The 13,175-nt window shown below is 51.3% G+C and overlaps 1 protein-coding gene across 2 annotated transcripts; it reads left to right on the top strand.

The window, feature by feature from the left end:
* Positions 1-3,651: 3,651 nt before the first annotated feature.
* On the top strand, positions 3,652-12,870 carry FANCE (FA complementation group E). 2 transcript variants are annotated; one of them, XM_070456549.1, is made up of 10 exons: positions 3,654-4,129; positions 5,417-6,047; positions 6,656-6,700; positions 6,990-7,058; positions 7,351-7,494; positions 8,125-8,248; positions 8,475-8,553; positions 9,916-9,982; positions 11,109-11,234; positions 12,356-12,870. In XM_070456549.1, exons 1-10 carry the CDS (start codon positions 3,795-3,797, stop codon positions 12,455-12,457), a joined length of 1,722 nt encoding a protein of 573 aa, XP_070312650.1. In that variant the 5' UTR covers positions 3,654-3,794; the 3' UTR covers positions 12,458-12,870. The 2 variants fall into 2 exon arrangements, 1 of the variants encoding a protein (XP_070312650.1); XR_011483950.1 differs by lacking the exon at positions 12,356-12,870 and having other exon boundaries at positions 3,652-4,129; positions 9,318-9,982; positions 11,109-11,140.
* The last annotated feature ends 305 nt before the right edge of the window (positions 12,871-13,175 follow it).

Below are 13,175 nucleotides of genomic sequence, written 5' to 3'. Positions count from 1 at the left end.
TTCAGGGATCTTGAACCACGCTCTCAGAGAACACTTTTTAAGACCTTTTTTCCCTCACCTCCTTCCCATTGGCTAGAATGCAGACCTTGAAGGGCACGAGCTAGAGCAACTACAAAGTAAAGCTTTCTTTGTTTGTTGAGGGTTGGCAAGGCATTGAAGGCTGCTTAGCATTCTTGGCCCTGCCCACTATTTATCAGGGCCTCCCCCACTCCTTGCCCCCAACATCATTAGAAGACCAAAAACATCTCCTATGAAGCTAGAACTGAGAGCCTGAGAGAGAGGTTCCTGGAAGAAATTTCTTTCCTACTATTTTGGCCTTTGCAAAGCAGGCACTATCTAAGAAATCCTCCTTACTCCTTTCCAATGTTGTTGTTCAGTCGCTTCAGTCGTGTCCAGCTCTTTGTGATCCCACGCATTGTAGCTCTCCAGGCTCTTCTGTCTATAGGATTTCCCAGGCATGAATACTGGAGTGGGTTGCCATTTCCTCCTTTAGTGGATGTTCCCAGACTCTTGACAGGTGTATTCTTTACCACTGAGTCACCTGGGAAGTCCAGTCCTATCCAACAGCTCCCTTGAAATCATTTTGGAAAAAATTATAAAACTGACTCTAATGGAAATCAGATCTAGCTCAAAATATGCCTATGGCTTCCTATACTATTCAGAGTAAAAGACAAATTTTCCTCTGGGACCTCAGGGCCTCACAAAATCTGGTCTGGTTATCTTTCCAATCTCATCTATTTTTCTCCAGCAGGTGCACTCAGCTCCAGCCAGGCTTCTGCTCAAAGCCTAGCCATAACCTTCTTCCCAAAATGGTCTCCTCACAGACCTCTACATGGCTTACTTCCTTATCTCCTTTAGGTTCATCTTGCCTGACCACCTATTTAAAACTACCTCACTTGGCCTCTGTTCTCTCTTATCACAAACAGTCATTCTATTGTTTACTTGTTGTGTGTTTTCTCTCTTGAGCATCAGCAACAATAAGGGCAAGGAGCTTTACTTTGTTCCCTGTATCCTAAGCCCTAGGTGATCAGTAAAAGGCTTATTGATTGAATGGATGTATGCATGGCAGCAGAAGCTTGGAAGACAGAAATATAAGCTGGTACCCAAAGGAGACTTTATGGGGGTCCCGTGGGGCTCTTCTCCCCTCTGCCTTTATTTCCATCCTCTGCTATGATCCCTCCCTTCGCAGGAAGACTTGCCTCCTCCAGATTTCCCTAACCTGAAACACTGGGAAGTGGAGGCCCTCTTGGTCCTTTATAAACAACCACAGCAAGGCCACTTCTTGATCTCTGAGAGGAAGATTACAGTAGCAAGGCTCTTCACTATATAGATAACATTAGATTTTACTGCAATTCCCATTCTCTGGTGTACTGATACATCAAATATTTCTGGAGAGAGCTGAAACTCAAAGGATGGCAGCTGATGGCCTGGGAAAGAGGTGATGTTACAGTGTTTTATGATCAAATCCTATGCCACAGCCCATGATCTACAGGCAACATGGGCATCAGTTCAGTTCAGTTCAGTCGCTCAGTCGTGTCCGACTTTTTGCAACCCCATGAACTGCAGCATGCCAGGCCTCCCTGTCCATCACCAACTCCCGGAATCTACCCAAACCCATGTCCATCGAGTCAATGATACCATCCAACCATCTCATCCTCTGTCGTCCCCTTCTCCTCCTGCCCTCAATCTTTCCCAGCATCAGGGTCTTTTCAAATGAGTCAGCTTTTTGCATGAGGTGGCCAAAGTATTGGAGTTTCAGCTTCAACATCAGTCCTTCCAATGAACACCCAGGACTGATCTCCCTTAGGATGGACTGGTTGGATCTCCTTGCAGTCCAAGGGACTCTCAAGAGTCATCTCCAACACCACAGTTCAAAAGCATTAATTCTTCGGTGCTCAGATTTGTTTATAGTCCAACTCTCACATCCATACATGACCACTGGAAAAACCATAGCCTTGACTAGACAGACCTTTGTTGACAAAGTAATGTCTCTGCTTTTTAATATGCTGTCTAGGTTGATCATAACTTTCCTTCCAAGGAGTAAGCGTCTTTTAATTTCATTGCTGCAATCACCATGTTCAGTGATTTTGGAGCCCAGAAAAAGTCAGCCACTGTTTCCACTATTTCCCCATCTATTTGCCATAAAGTGATGGGACCGGATGCCATGATCTTAGTTTTCTGAATGTTGAGCTTTAAGCCAACTTTTACGCTCTCCTCTTTCACTTTCATCAAAAGGCTCTTTAGTTCTTCTTCACTTTCTGCCATAAGGGTGGTGTCATCTGCATATCTGAGGTTATTGATATTTCTCCTGGCAATCTTTATCCCAGCTTCTGCTTCCTCCAGTCCAGAGTTTCTCATGATGTACTCTGCATTTAAGTTAAATAAGCAGGGTGATAATATACAGCCTTGACGTACTCCTTTTCCTATTTGGAACCAGTCTGTTGTTCCATGTCCAGTTCTAACTGTTGCTTCCCGACCTGCATGCAGGTTTCTCAAGAGGCAGGTCAGGTGGTCTGGTATTCCCATCTCTTTCAGAATTTTCCACAGTTTATTGTGATTCACACAGTCAAAGGCTTTGGCATAGTCAATAAAGCAGAAATAGATGTTTTTCTGGAACTCTCTTGCTTTTTTGATGACCCAGCGGATGTTGGCAATTGGGTCTCTGGTTCCTCTGCCTTTTCTAAAACCAGCTTGAACATCTGGAAGTTCACGGCTCACGTATTGCTGAAGCCTGGCTTGGAGAATTTTAAGCATTACTTTACTAGTGTGTGAGATGAGTGCAATTGTGCGGTAGTTTGAGCATTCTTTGGCATTGCTTTTCTTTGGGATTGGGATGAAAACTGACCTTTTCCAGTCCTGTGGCCACTGCTGAGTTTTCCATATTTGTTGGCATATTGAGTGCAGCACTTTCACAGCATGATCTTTCAGGATTTGAAATAGTCAACTGGAATTCCATCACCTCCACTAGCTTTGTTCATAGTGATGCTTCCTAAGATCCACTTGACTTCACATTCCACGATGTCTGGCTCTAGGTGAGTGATCACACCATCGTGATTATCTGGGTCGTGAATATCTTTTTTTGTATAGTTCTTCTGTGTATTCTTGCTACCTCTTCTTAATATCTTCTGCTTCTGTTAGGTCCCTACCATTTCTGTCCTTTATAGAGCCCATCTTTGCATGAAATGTTCCCTTGGTATCTCTAATTTTCTTGAAGAGATCTCTAGTCTTTCCCATTCTATTGTTTTCTCTTTTTCTTTACATTGATCTTTACATTGATAGCTGAGGAAGGCTTTCTTATCTCTCCTTGCTATTCTTTTACGTTACGGCGTTTTATGACCAAATCCTATGCCAAAGCCCATGATCTACAAGCAACATGGGCGTCAGTTTAAATTAAATAAGGCTTGGATCCAGAAGTATTGAATACAACCAACAGGCACCGTGATACCCATTCTGTACCTCCGCCCTCATCGCTTACCTGAAGGAATGTAAGGACCCGCTTCTCCATCAAGCCCTGTCCCACCCAATCTCTTGCCTGACCCCGCCCACAAGCCTATTTCTTTGTAGCCCCGCCCCAACTCTGGCCCCGCCCCGTCAGCAGACCGGCAGTCGGCCTTCGCCGACCCCCTCCTACTCGGTTCCTGCTTCCGGCCCGGCGCATCCCGGCCCCGCCCCTTCCGGCTTTCCCCCGCGCCCCGCCCCTAGCCGCACCTCCCGTTTCCTTCCTTTGCTTACCGTTGGAGTCCCGCGCGCTGGCCGGGCGTCCACCGCGCTGAGGGAGCTTGGCTGGAGTGGCAATGTCCTCAGCCTCCCTTTCCCCAGGCTCCGGAGCTGAGGCCCGAAGCCGGAGCGCGGGGCGGCGCGACTCCCCGATCCCGGCCATGGAGGCCTTGGAGGCTGAGCCCGCTCGGGCTGAGGACGCGCAGCCAGCGGCGCCCTGGGCTCGGCTGGAGGCCCCCGTCCGCCTCCTGCTGCAGGCGCTGCAGGCCGGGCCCGACGGGGCGCGGCGTGGTCTGGGGGTGCTGCGGACGCTGAGCGGCCGCGGCGGGGAGCCCTTTGCCTGGGGCGGCGTCCTCGAGGCGCTGTGCCGGGAGGAGCCCGTCGTGGAGGGCCCGGACTGTCGCCTGGAGCTGTAAGTCGTCCGCCCGCGTTCCTCCAGCCCTGTCGGTGCCCTCATCCTCTAGGGTCGTGTGAAGCAGGAGCTGGCGCTACCCGCTGCTCTAGATGTGTTTTTAACCCCCCCCCCCCACACACACACACACAAATAAATAAAAGGTTTCTTTCCTGCCTCACATATCCCAAGTGTCTTTGTGTGTGATGACAGATAGCAGTCACGTACTGAGAGGTGCAGAAGCGTGAAGGGTGGTGACCCTGTGAGTTGCAGGGACTGCCGAGGGGAGCACAGGGCTGCAGACTAAGCATTACTCAGCGTTCTGGAGTATCATTTGTACATAAAATTTCAGAGAGTAGTTTTTGTTTGTTTTACATAAAACAGGCATGGATCTATTACAGAGTTCAGTTCAATTCAGTTCAGTCACAGTGGGTCCAACCCTTTGCGACCCCATTGACTGCAGCATGCCAGGCCTCCCTGTCCGTCACCAAGTCCCAGAGTTTTCTCAGACTCATGTCCATTGATTTGGTGATGCCATCCAACCCTCTCATTCTCTGTCGTCCCCTTCTCCCGCCTTCAATCTTTCCCAACATCAGGGTCTTTTCAAATGAGTCAATTCTTCGCATCAGCTGGCCAAAGTATTGGAGTTTCAGCTTCAGCGGCAGTCCTTCCAATGAATGTTCAGGACTGATTTCCTTTAGGATTGACTGGGTAGATCTACTTGCAGTCCAGGGAACTCTCAAGAGTCTTCTCCAACACCACAGTTCAAAAGCATCAATTCTTCGGCGCTCAGCTTTATTTATAGTCCAGCTCTCACATCCATACATGACTACTGGAAAAATCATAACTTTGACTAGATGGACTTTTGTTGGCAAAGTAATGTCTGTGCTTTTTAATATGCTGTCTAGGTTGGTCAGAGCTTTTCTTCCAAGGAGCAAGCATCTTAATTTCATGGCTGCGAATCACCATTTGCAGTGATTTTGGAGCCCAGGAAAATAAAGTCTGTCCCTGTTTCCATTTTTTCCCCATCTATTTGCCATGAAGTGATGGGTTACAGGGTAGGTTCCAATTTTTGAGCTGAAATAGGAGATGTCAAAGAGCAGGGCCTAGTGTAGTATAGTATAGATGCTCACTTGCTGAGTGATTTCCATGTTGTCTCCACTTCCATCCACACTGACTCTCAGGTGCTGCCTTCCAGCGCTCCCCACCCACTTCTGTCCGGTGCCATCTAGCCTCTAACTCTATCCAGCCTGCCCTGGGTTCCTTTCAGCGAGATGCTCCTAACGGTGCCCTCCCTCTGCCACCCAGGAAACCGCTGCTGCTGCGATTGCCCCCGTTATGCCGGAGAAACCTGATGTCCCTGCTCATGGCTGTTTGGCCATCGCTGCCCGAAAGCCGGCTCCTCCCTCTGCTGCAGGTTGCAAGGCAGGATTCAAGCCCTGACCCTGATCCCTGGCTCCGGGCCCTTGGAGAATTTCTGCGAAGGGATCTGAGTGCTGGTGTCTCCACTGATGGAGCGTCCCTACTGTCTAAAAGGTGCCAGAGACAGCTCCAAGGCCTCTGTAAGCGTCTGGGCCAAGGGGGCAGGAAGTTGAAGTTGCCCCCGGTTCCAGATGCTGAAGGGGAAGGAGAGCGGGAGGAGGACAAGGATTCCCAGCAGCCTGGGAAACGCAGGAAGGAGCCAGAGGAAGAGCCTGTCAGTCCTGAGGGGGAGAGGGCCTCCAAAAGGCTCCGGTGTTTGGAAAAGGAAGAAGAGGAAGAAGAAGGTCATGAGGCGAAGAGACCTGAACGTGAATCTTCGGAATCCCTGGCTGATGGAGGAGATGCATCATCCATTACAAACCAGCCTATCATGGGACCTGAGCCCAGTGAGGCTGGTCAGAGTCTAAAGGAAGCTAAGGGCCTACCTGAGGGTTTGGAGTTGCCCAAAGTTATCCAGGTACTAGGGTGAGGCGGCTGCTTTGGAGTGATCTTTTGGAGTGGAGGGTTCATACAGGGCAGAAGCTGCTTGGGACACTGTCCCCTTTGGAATGACTGTAGTCTGTGGAGCAAGGGAAAGGAGGTGGGGTTGAAGGAATGTAGTTTCTGCTCCATAAGCTTCTGAGAAGCGGATAGGGAAGGGAGGGACTGAAGGTGGGACCCCTTGATCTAATGATCAGTATTGTAGTCAGGGGTGCTGGGGAAGAGGAAAGGCTCTGGATCTACCCCTGCCGCCCCATCTTATGGGAAATGGGGGGATCGTCCCAGCATTGACCAACCAGCTTGACCTCCCAGCCCAGGGCCTGGTCTAGCCCCATCAGGATGGATTCAAAGAAGTCAAATCTATTCAGGTGGATTTACAGGGGCCCTTGTCTAGTTTGAGTTCTGAAGCACTTTGTAAAGTTTAGGCTTCAAGTTCTGGCTCTCTTGAGTCATCTTTGCCCACTAGCTCCCACTGACCCGGGGCCTTCTGGCAGAGGGGGCTGGGACCTGGCTGGGGCCGTGGCCATGACTGGGGGCCGTTCTGCACGGGTGGGGGCTTGGCAGTGACTGGGCTCTCCTCGGCAGGACCAGGTTCCCAGGCTGCAGCAGCTGCTCAAGACCCTCGGGAAGGTGACTTGCCCTACCCTACTCCCCACAGCCCTTCTTCCACCGCTTCCTGGACCCCAGTGGCACCCAGGGAAGCCCCAGTGCAGCGAGGCACAGCTGTTCGGTGAGGGTGGCAGGTGGGAAGTGAAGGTCTAACCATCCGTGTGAAGGCTTTTCTTGGCCCACATATGTTGTTCTAACCCCTGGCAAGTGGTTCTCCAGTAGCACCTTCTGGGGTCCTCACCCACCCACTCTGCCAATTGACTTGTCACTGAGGGCTCTGCCAGCCCTGACATGGCATTCACCCTCTCAGGGGTTGGAAGGACTGGAGGGCACCCCACCAGTTGAGCTGCAGCTTCTCCAGGAGTGCACTCCTGGCCAGGTGAGTCCAGAAAGCCTGCCTGGCCCCGAGGACACGGTCCCTGTCTCCATTTAAATTTCTGTTCCCCTGCCTCATGTGGGAATTTGGGGAGGGGGGTTTGGTTGGGTTTTTTCTTCTCTCAGGGGCAGGGGTCACCCGCAGTGGTTTCGTTTAGCCCTGGGTTCCCATAGGGCAGCTCTCCTGTCTCACCTTACCCTGGGGTGTCCTGGCCCTGCCCATTCTGCCTGGTTGGCTTGAGACATTCCAGCCAAGACAGGCTGAGTGTCCCGGGACCCTCCCCCGGCCTTGGCAGGTGGACCTGCTGTGTGCCCAGCTGCAGCTCCCGCAGCTCCTGGACACAGGTCTCCTCCAGCTCTGCACCTGGCTGCTGGCCCTGTCACCAGACCTCAGCCTGGGCAATGCCACTGTGCTGACCAGGAGCCTCTTCCTTGGACGGGTAGGTGCTCTGGGACGCACATGAAGGGTCTGGGACTGGGGGGGCGGCGGGGAGAGAGCCTGAGCCCTCAGCAGGATGCCAGAGGGGGTTCCCAGCCTTGCACACATCTGGCCTGTCCCAGGTCCTGGGGGCAAGGGAAGGGCATAGACCCGCAGGCCATCTACCTACAGGGCATCTAACTCATCCCTCTTGGACCCCAGATCCTTACAGAAGCTGAAGGGATATGGGAGCTGGGGAAGGGAGCTATTTGTCCTTTCCAGTGGGTGGATCCGTGTGGGTCCTGGATAAAAGAACTTTTTTGTCACTGTAATGTATGTGTTTGTGTTTAGTTGCTCAGTCGTGTCTGATTCTTTGTGATCCCATGGACTGTAGCCTGCCAGGCTCCTCTGTCCATGGGATTTTCCAGGCAAGAGTACTGGAGTGGGTTGCCACTTCCTCCCCCGGGAGATCTTCCTGACCCACGGATAGAATATGCAGCTCCTCCTGCCACATCTCCTGCATTGCAGGCAGATTCTTTAACTGCTGAGCCACTGGGGAAGCCCGGTGTAATTTATAAGCTTCTGAAATGTGTCTGATAAACATTTGTTGGACGGAAGAAGCAATTAATAGTTTCCTCCCTGTTGGCTGTAGATTCTCTCCCTGACTTCCTCAGCCTCCCGCCTGCTCACGACTGCCCTGACCTCCTTCTGTACCAAGTATCCCTATGCTGTCTGCAGAGCCCTCCTTGGCCCTGTGCTCCAAGCCCCAGGAATAGGTAATTTTAGGACAGGCCCCACGCCCTGTAGCTCTGCCCTTTCTCTTCCCAGCACCCTTCACCTCCCCTGGGTGTCCTGGCAGAAGTTGGGTACTTAAGGAGTAAAGATACTAGTTGCTTCCCTGACGCTGCCACCTATAATGACCCAGGCATTTTGTTCCCTGCCAGCCCCCTCCTCTCCTGCCATCTTCCCCCAGACTTCTCTTATCTGCTGTCGCCCACCCAGGTCCAGCTCAGACAGAGTTACTGTGTTGCCTTACAAAGGACAAGGCCCTGGCGCCAGATGTGCAGGTTCTAATGCTGGGGTAAGTGACAGGCACCCCTGCTGGCCCCACCCACGCCTCCTCCCCGTGGCCAAGCCTGCTCTTGGCATTCTGGAATTGGAGCTGGCTGGGCACCAGGCCCTGTGCCCAAAAGTGCCTGAAATACAGGCAGTGGCACAGCCGATGCCCGCTCTCACTGACCTGAGCCCAGCTTTGTGCCTGACCACTGTGGGTCCTTGTAAGTTGCCACACCATGTCCCTTCCCAGCCCAGGGGTCCAGACTTCTGTGCCAGGTGCCCCAGGGAATGTGGAGAAGAGGCTGGTGCTGCTCTTCTTGAGTTCTTAGCATAGTTGGAACATGACATCATGGTTCACAGCACTGGCTGTGGAGTCAGACGGACATGGGTGAAAACCTCAACCTTGCCTTTTGTTTTTTTAATCTTTCAACTTTGCCTTTAAATGTGCAAGTTTAATCAGGTTATTCTATTTCTCTGAGCCTCTGCTTCCACACATTAACTGTGTAGGATTTTTCTAGATATTAAGTGTGATAATGCACATGAGGCCCTCAGCACAGTATTTGGCACCTAGTAAGTGCTCAAATACTGTTATAAAATTGATGTTAAATTTTGGCATCAAATTGGGGAGTTAAGTACAGACATGTAGAAATTAATGAGTAGGTGAGACCCCGTTGGACACCAACATGAAATATAAAATGCTAAGTATCACATGAGAAGGGGACAGTCTCCAAAAGCTACTAGCCACCTGTTACCGAGGACTTTCTCTGTGCTTTCAATTCATTACTTCAGTCTTCGTGCAGTCCTGTGCTGCTGCCACCTTAGAGATGGAAAAACTGAAGCTCAGAGAGGCTGCAGGACGTGGCCAAAGGTCACACAGCTACAGCAAGTGCAAAAGCCTGGCCTCAGACCCGAGTCTGTGCATCCGGGAAGGCACACCGTTTCCATGTGACATCCTGCCTTTCCCAACAAGCTGAGGACAGGAGGCGCAGCTGGAGCGGACCTCACCGAAGGCTGGGCTCTGCAGGGAGGGCTCGCCTTCTCTCAGAAGACTCACATGTGTCATCTCACCCATCATCATCATCCTCCTCTTCCCTGGCTCATCCTCCCCTTTTTGCTCAGGATGCACTCTCGACTCTTGGTCATTTTTCAGGGAACCATTGTACCTCTCGGCCAAAGCCACCACTGTCCGCTCCCAGGGGTCTGGGGCCATGGCCTTCCCGGCACTGCAGCAGCGGCTCCTACCTGGCTGCCAGCATTAGGGGCCCTGACTTCTTCCTCTGCGGCTGGGGATCTTAGCTGTCCCTGGGGCCTGGCCTTGGGGTAGGAGCGGTAGATCCCCAGGCTTGGTGGGAGGCTGAGCTCTCCTCACTGGGGCCTGTGCTTGCAGACGGATCTCAGAGCTGCCCTGGAAGGAGGAGACTTTCTTGGTGCTGCAGTCACTCCTGGAGCGGCAGGTGAGCGGGCTGCCTTGGGATGGACTAAGAAGCGCTGTGCTGCAGGCTGGCAGGGGCTCCTGGGCTTCTGACCACTTCAGTGATGGAGGGGCAAGCAGGATGGCAGCCTTCCAGCAGGGTGCCTGTGACACTGGGAGGAGGGTCCTGGGGCTTGAAAGGCCAGGAGCAGACAGCTGACTGCACGGTGAATCCCAGTTGTGTCTCTTGCTGGCTGTGTGGCCTGGAGGAGGCACTTGTTGATATGTGTGTATAAATTTAATTTATTTTTGAATAGATAATAGATTCATATGTTCACACTTTTGAACTATATCCTTACAAGGATATAGTGAAAAAATTCCACCCAGCAACCCAGATTCCCCTCCCCAGGGCTAATTGGTGTTACTGGTTGCAGTGGAACCCTCCCAGAGATGCTATATATATACAAGGACACAAGTTGAAATTTACTCTTCCCCTGCTTTTTACATAGGTTGTAACACACCAAGCTCTAAGCTGTAACACAAAGTGCCCTGTACTTTGCTTTTTTCATCTAATAGGATATTTTGGCAGTTCTTCCATATATCAATACATAAGAGTCTGCCTCATTTGTTTATAATGCAAGTAGTTAGCCTCTTTGTGCCTCAGTTTCCTCCTCTGCAAAAGGGGAGTGATGATGGCACTTACCATGTACAACTGGGGTGAGATTTAAGTGGTATAACTGGGAAAGCATGTCTGGAATGGTACCTAATGCCTAATAAGTGTTTATTAAGTTATTATTATGAAGAACTGTTGTTATTACACTGGCAGGACTCCCTTGGGACCACTTATTCCTTTTATCTTCAACCACTAAGCCAGGCTAAAAATCCTCAGCCTCCCCTTGCTCCTAATCTGAGCCTATGCAGCAGTGACCACCGCTTTTCTGAGCCCTGTATGCCAGGCTTTATCTACATAATAACATTAAATCATTTTCAAAGTCCTCAGAGTTCAGTATTATGAGCACCATTTTACAGATGTGGAAGCTGAGGCTCAGTCTAGTTGAGTGACCTGAGGCTCAGTTTGGTTGACAGTCACCTGCTTAAGAAGTGGTGGAGTTGGGGGATTGAATCCAAGGCCCTTTCTTGCGCTATTGCCCATCTCCTAATGTGAGCAGGTGGAGATTCCCCCTGAGAAGTTCAGTGTGTTGATGGAGAAACTCTGTAAAGAGGGGCCAGCGGCCACCACATCCATGGCCTATGCCAAGCTCCTGCTGACAGTGATGACCAAGTATCAGGCCAACGTGAGTACTGGTAGGGCCACAAGTGTGGGGCTTCCCTGCTGGCTCAGTCAGTAAAGAATCTGCCTGCAATGAGGGAGACCTGGGTTTGATCCCTGGGTTGGGAAGATCCCCTGGAGGAGGGCATGGCAACCCACTCCAGTATTCTTGCCCGGAGGATCACATGGGCAGAGGAGCCTGGCAGGCTGCAGTTGATGCGGGTGCAGAGTCAGATACAACTGAGCGACTAAGCACACACAAGGGCAGCTTCTGCTGCTCTGATCCTGCCACGAGGGTGTTTGATGTTCGCCCGGGAGAAAACCCTGAGTATTAGCCAGGGAAACCACAAGTTCAAATCCAGGAATAGGGGAGTGAGACTGCTTAGGAGTTCATTCATCCAGCCAACACTGCTGTAGGCCAGATGCTTTCTGGGGCATTAGGAATCAACAATCACGATATCACAGTTTCTGTCCTGGACTTGACCTCTTCAGCGGCACCTACTGGGCTAGTGAGAGGGGAGAGAAATGATTAACAGATCATTGTACTATCTGGTAGCAGCCAGGTGAAGGTATGCACAGGGTATCTGATGGCAGAGGAAAAGGGGGCAACTAAACCTTGTTTGTCATGGGAATTGGTACAGGCTTTCTGACTCTTAAAGGATGGGTGGTAGTTAAAGTCCAAGGTGGAGGAAAGGGCATTCCAGGCAAATAAACTGTGTAAGCACTGAATGTCTGAGGGGACCTGCAGGTAGGTCATTGTAGTTGAGGCCTAAAAACCAGAGAGTGGATGGTTGTGGGGGATAAGGTTAGAGAGCTAAAATTCTGAGCTGATACTTGTAGCCCCTGCTATATTCCAGACATCCTTCTAAGCCCTTTACATGTATTAACTTGCTAGTTTATTCCTGTGAGAAGATACTATTATTGGCTCTATTTTATAAATGAGGAAACTGAGACGCAGTAACTTGACCAAGGTCACATCCCCTGATCATGGTAGCATCTAATGGAAGTTAGATTTCTCAGGGAGTCATCTTCAATTGTCCCTGGGTCCTGGATTTCTCTCTTCTAACTCAACAGAGCCCAGGGGCAGGGTAGGGGAGAGGAGGGATCAGTTGCTGGAGTCCTGGCATGACTCTTCCTTCTCTCCAGATCACCGAGCCCCAGAAGCTGGGCCTGGCCGCAGCTGTGGAGCTCAACACCACTTTCTTGAGGAAGTCCCTGCAGGCCGCCCTGCGTCATCTGACCCCTTGACTGTCCACGAAAGGACCACACTCCCGAAGCTCCCTCACCAGCTTCCTGAAGGACACTTCTGCCCTCAGATCCTCACCCTGCCCCTTGCCTGGGGGTCCGGGCTAAACCTGCTTCCCTGCTCCAGGCTGCAGAGGGGCTGGCAGGAAGGGTCTAAGGGGCTAGATGATCTGCATTACCAAGGGCTCCTCACCCTGGGCTCCCTCCTTGTCACTTGTGGGGACAGACACTGTAAGATAGGCCTCAGCAGGGTCATAGCAGACCCAGAATGGACAACTCCAGGAGCCCCGGGGATGTGTGCTCAGCCCAGATCTCTTGTGCTCAAGTGTATATGTGATGATCCTCTGTGTTCTTGTTTCTGACTTGAATAATTTATCAATGGTATTTCATTAAAAAAAAAAAAAGAGGTTCAATAATGTCTTATTAGAAGCAGTGCCTGACTTCCTACTAACTCTGGGTATTTGTTGAAAACCAGCCCACACCACCCCCCACCCCCTGCCCCACCATGCTCAGTGACAGGGGGCATCTTTCTCCCTGTGGGGCCGGGGGTAGAGTTCTGAGGTTCATGCATGTTCTGTGGGCCAGACCATGTGTGATACCACCCACCTGAGCCCTGTCAGAGCGGTCTGTGGAGTAGGTTGAGACTGGGCATGCCACACTGCGGGAGAGGGGCTTGAGGGCGGGAGTGACTCAGCGTGGAGTGGGGAAGGCTTTAGGGCAG

This window comes from Odocoileus virginianus, chromosome 27 (assembly GCF_023699985.2).
Source record: "Odocoileus virginianus isolate 20LAN1187 ecotype Illinois chromosome 27, Ovbor_1.2, whole genome shotgun sequence".
Classification (NCBI taxonomy): domain Eukaryota; kingdom Metazoa; phylum Chordata; class Mammalia; order Artiodactyla; family Cervidae; genus Odocoileus; species Odocoileus virginianus.
This window is presented reverse-complemented; position numbering and strand designations above follow the sequence as displayed.